At 30.4% G+C, this 4,225-nt stretch overlaps 1 protein-coding gene across 1 annotated transcript; it reads right to left on the bottom strand.

Moving 5' to 3' along the window:
- Positions 1-289: 289 nt before the first annotated feature.
- Positions 290-1,821, bottom strand: LOC132717432 (uncharacterized). The gene is made up of 4 exons (XM_060700902.1): positions 1,742-1,821; positions 1,359-1,405; positions 1,037-1,143; positions 290-386 (listed from the first exon to the last, which is right to left on the bottom strand). Exons 1-4 carry the CDS (start codon positions 1,810-1,812, stop codon positions 309-311), a joined length of 303 nt encoding a protein of 100 aa, XP_060556885.1. The 5' UTR covers positions 1,813-1,821; the 3' UTR covers positions 290-308.
- Between the last annotated feature and the right edge of the window lie 2,404 nt (positions 1,822-4,225).

The following is a 4,225-nucleotide window of genomic DNA, read 5'->3' as shown; positions in this document are numbered from 1 at the left end:
GTTATAATTATTCAAGATGTTTGAACATCTACCCTTTATACAATGAATTCAACGATACGGTCATTAAACATACCATGGTCTTAATATAAAAGGCACCTGATTCCCGATGGTAACATGTTCGTATAATTTACAGGTGTCGTCGTCTTTATACATATGATGCGATTTTCAATCCCATTACAAGAAATAAAATACCTATGAAACAAACAATTAGAATAAAGATATAAAACAAAAAACAAACTAGCACTTGAAACATATTAATATTTATTTGCAAATATTACACATCAATCGAACACAACGTAGATTATCTATCAAAGTTTTGTATTGCAGTTTGGGTTCAGGGTCCATGGGTCACCAGCTGGTGCACCAACAAACTCCAGACTTGTACACTGAAATGAAAAATACTCACACATAAAACACATATCTGTATACTATAGGGACATTGTTATTACTTCAATTCATGATGTTTATATGTAAACCTATATATAAAAGAGCTAAACTGTATGTTTTGCAAATAAAGATTACATTTCTCGCTCACAAAATACATTATCACAGGCAATATATTTACAGTTTCTTATTACACTTTTAATTACATGATAAAACGTTGGTAGATCGTGGCAGTTATGATGTTACTACACATTGGCGTCAACCATAGCCGTTCATTACAGTCCATGAACTATTTTGTTGTTATATAAAAAAGTAATGTTCAGTAATAGCATAACGCTATATCGGACACTTTGTAATCGGAGAGTTGTTACAACTATTCCCAGATATAACAGTAAGGATATTAGAATAATGTGAATTACAGTTCTGGATTTTTAGTATATATGTCGCTTGTAATAATTTACACCCATTTATTTCATTTGGTTTATTTTGCCTTTTACATATACGTATTGTATGTTCTTGTTATATTGAATAAACACAAATTGAAATATGATTTAAACACTTAATGCAGTTTAAACCTAAATATGAATGAGTTCAATTAAATATACCACTTTCGTTTGTATATATTTTCATTATGTAAGCTTGTCATATTTACCGCGGTGACTCTTCCTTTTGCATCTGTTTCATTCTGACATTTGCATGTATTACCATACACTGCTAATTCTTCGCCAACTTTAATGAATTTGTCATACACTAAGCAGCCTGTTATTATAACGTTACGCAATTTGATTGTTTATAAAAATAGGGAAAAGAGTAAAGACATTGTCATTTCATACCAGGTTGTGCGAAACCACATTTATATCTACTTTTAAATTATAAGAAAATTTAAGTTATAATAGATTATTTAATCTAAAGAACCCAGGAATCCCACTCTATTCAGACATAGTACTTTACAAAGTTTACAAACATATACTTACCATCTGTACATACAGAGGTTGAGTCACATACTTGACCACATGTGCAGCTGAAAGAGAAAAAAATGTCCTTTCATCCAAAAGAACTGTTCATATGTTAACGTTCATACTGAAGTCAGTGTAAACAACAGTATGTTTTTACTCGGAATCATTTAAATTGGCATATCAGTTATATTCGCTACATTTATTCCTCAAATAAGGTGTTTAATGATACATTGAAAGTAACAAACATGCAAGTAATGGCGTCATATTAGCACAAATATCAAAAACACGAGGACAATTATGAACTCTGCACACATTTATCATTTTGAGATAATGAAGATGTGAAATTTACAAGCTAAATTACAACTTATACAAAAAGACTAAAGAACATAAGCAACACTTACTTGGAACATTCATTAGCCATGGTGTATACAACAGCAACTACCAAGAGAAGGCAAACTTCGAACCGGAACATGATTAAGATTGACTGAAAAAGAAACACCTAAATTTATATATAAATAAGTCACAAACCTTGTCGTAGGTTGAATACTGAAATTCCACAGATTATTCTGTAACAAAATAAGTTGCTATTAAATAGGAAACGTAAAACTTACTTGGGTTGTTATGCTACAACGAGAGAACACTGAAAATTGTTTTGATTGTGAAGCCTTGTTGATGTCTTTTATAGTCAAATGTACGCCCTAAAGGAATTTAATTATGTCAATTTAGGATCAATCATGGTCAAAGCAAATCGGTTCCTGTAATCGATTACATAGTTGGGTAACACATGTTATTTACATAAAAATAACAATGGTGCGTTGACTTATTTAGTTAGGTTTGTTTACAAAATGCTACACAATTTTGATACTGTATATTTAGTATATGTTCCATGTGTTTTATGACCTCTGTATTCTATATTTATCATTTATTTGATAACAATGTTTATAACATCAACTAAAATTTGAAATGGATTTGATAATTTATTTTGCTGTTAAGTGTATCTCTTGTTTGCATATATGACATAATATATCGATAATGACTGCATTTTGGTAATAGAAATGCAATGTTTATTGCAAAGTATGTAATTTGCATACCTATTTTGATAAAGTATTCAATATTTGTTACTTCAAACACATTAACTCACTTGTAACATTACGGATATTATGCACATTTACATCTACCCTTTTAATGACATCGTCATAATGCCTGCTTCTTCGAACTAATGTTATTTTTTCAACTTTTTTCTCTCACACATACATGTAGATCTTATACGTTAAGGCATCATACATAAAAAACTATGTTTAGCAAATACTTTAATATAGTTTCAAGTAAAATATGCTAATTTATTAAAGTTTTGAAGTGTATTATAAGTAGTGAAAGAGGGTTAATAGCTATGTCTGGACAAGGTCAGCGATTTTCAAGTTGTGCGTCTTTTTATGTGCTTTTCAAAGGTTCATAAAGCATTTCATTAGTTAATCAAACTTTATCATATGAAGTGTTAAATTGAAAGTTTTTCATTTAATATCCTTTAGATAATATATTACAATAACATTGTAGCATATTTGATATAAAATCATTCCTAGGTAGCTATGTATCAAATCATTTAATGAGTAGGTTTTGAAATAATGACATGTTTGGTTCTTTTTAAGTTTATAAAATTATGCAAACATTTGAAATAGAATAAAACATTATAATCAAAATAGCAACTTCAATTTGCAGTACATTTATTTTATCCTTATAATAATTTGTTCTATATCTGTGACACTTTAATAATAAATGATGACGGAAAAAGATTCTACGTTTCTAATCAATGTATAGCAGTAATTATAACTTGACTACAATTATTCAAATTGTCATATTGACCGATAGCTTTTTGCCCGAAGTAAAAGAATGCCTGATAAATGAGGTTAGAAATGTTATTTTAATGACCATTTATCAAGCTTACCTAGAGATGAATGAGAAGCGAATACAAAAAACGCGTAGGTACTTGTGTATCATATAAACTGGTTGCTTTCTAGTACAATAACAAATTGTCACAATGACCGGCCGATTTCTATGGCCGGAAGTAAAAGAGCACCTGATACATGATGCTGGAAATACATGTACTTTTTCTATAATTTTTTAGAATTGAATCTAGAATTGTGTGAAGCCTTGAAAGTATAATTTAATAAATTTTGTCACGAAAGCTCAAGAAATTATAACTATTCGACAGCAATATCTGTCTGGTTTACCTTTCTAAATGTAGCTAAATTGTTGCACCCTTAATTACAACCGGATGAATTTGTAAAATGAATTTGCAAAAGGTTTAGATTCAAAACAGCCAATTAATATAATCATTTTTGGAATTAAACATGATCTTAAAGAGTAAATAAAAAACCTCTCTCAAAATGGCATTTGTGACCCTCATTTTAACCATATTTGAGCCGCGTCATGACAAAACCAACATAATTGGTTTGCGGCTAGCATGGATCCAGACCAGCCTGCAAATCCGCGCAATCTGATCAGGATTCATGCTGTTCGCTTACAAACCCTATTACAAGTAGAGAAACTGATAGCGAACAGCATGGATCCTGATCAGTCTGCGCGGAAGCGCAGGCTGGTCTGGATCCATTCTGGTCGCATCCCCATTATGCTAGTTTTGTCATTGTGCGGCTCATTTATGTATCTAATTTTCTTAATTATTTTAATAGTCATTTTCACATGATTATTTTTATTTTTGAGATTCCATCGAGTACTCATTTTGGTGAAAATCATTATGTTGAACATAAAAGTGTTTATAAGAAATATACTAGAAAAGAAAATATCCTAAGTCGTTCTTCCTGTAGTATTTACACCACTTCGTAAAAGACAATACTCTAGTTTGAAAATCTCTGATTTCTTGTTACGAA

This window comes from Ruditapes philippinarum, unplaced genomic scaffold, assembly GCF_026571515.1.
Source record: "Ruditapes philippinarum isolate M1 unplaced genomic scaffold, ASM2657151v2 ctg2330_1_1_1_1, whole genome shotgun sequence".
Taxonomy (NCBI): Eukaryota; Metazoa; Mollusca; class Bivalvia; order Venerida; family Veneridae; genus Ruditapes; species Ruditapes philippinarum.
This window is presented reverse-complemented; position numbering and strand designations above follow the sequence as displayed.

Excerpts from the sequence above, each read along its gene's own strand:
- LOC132717432 (XM_060700902.1), bottom strand. The coding sequence starts at position 1,812 with ATGTTCCGGTTCGAAGTTTGCCTTCTCTTGGTAGTTGCTGTTGTATAC. Across the intron at positions 1,406-1,741 it reads ATGGCTAATGAATGTTCCAA|CTGCACATGTGGTCAAGTAT; the intron begins GTAAGTGTTGCT and ends TTTCTCTTTCAG. Across the intron at positions 387-1,036 it reads CAAAAGGAAGAGTCACCGCG|TGTACAAGTCTGGAGTTTGT; the intron begins GTAAATATGACA and ends TTTTCATTTCAG.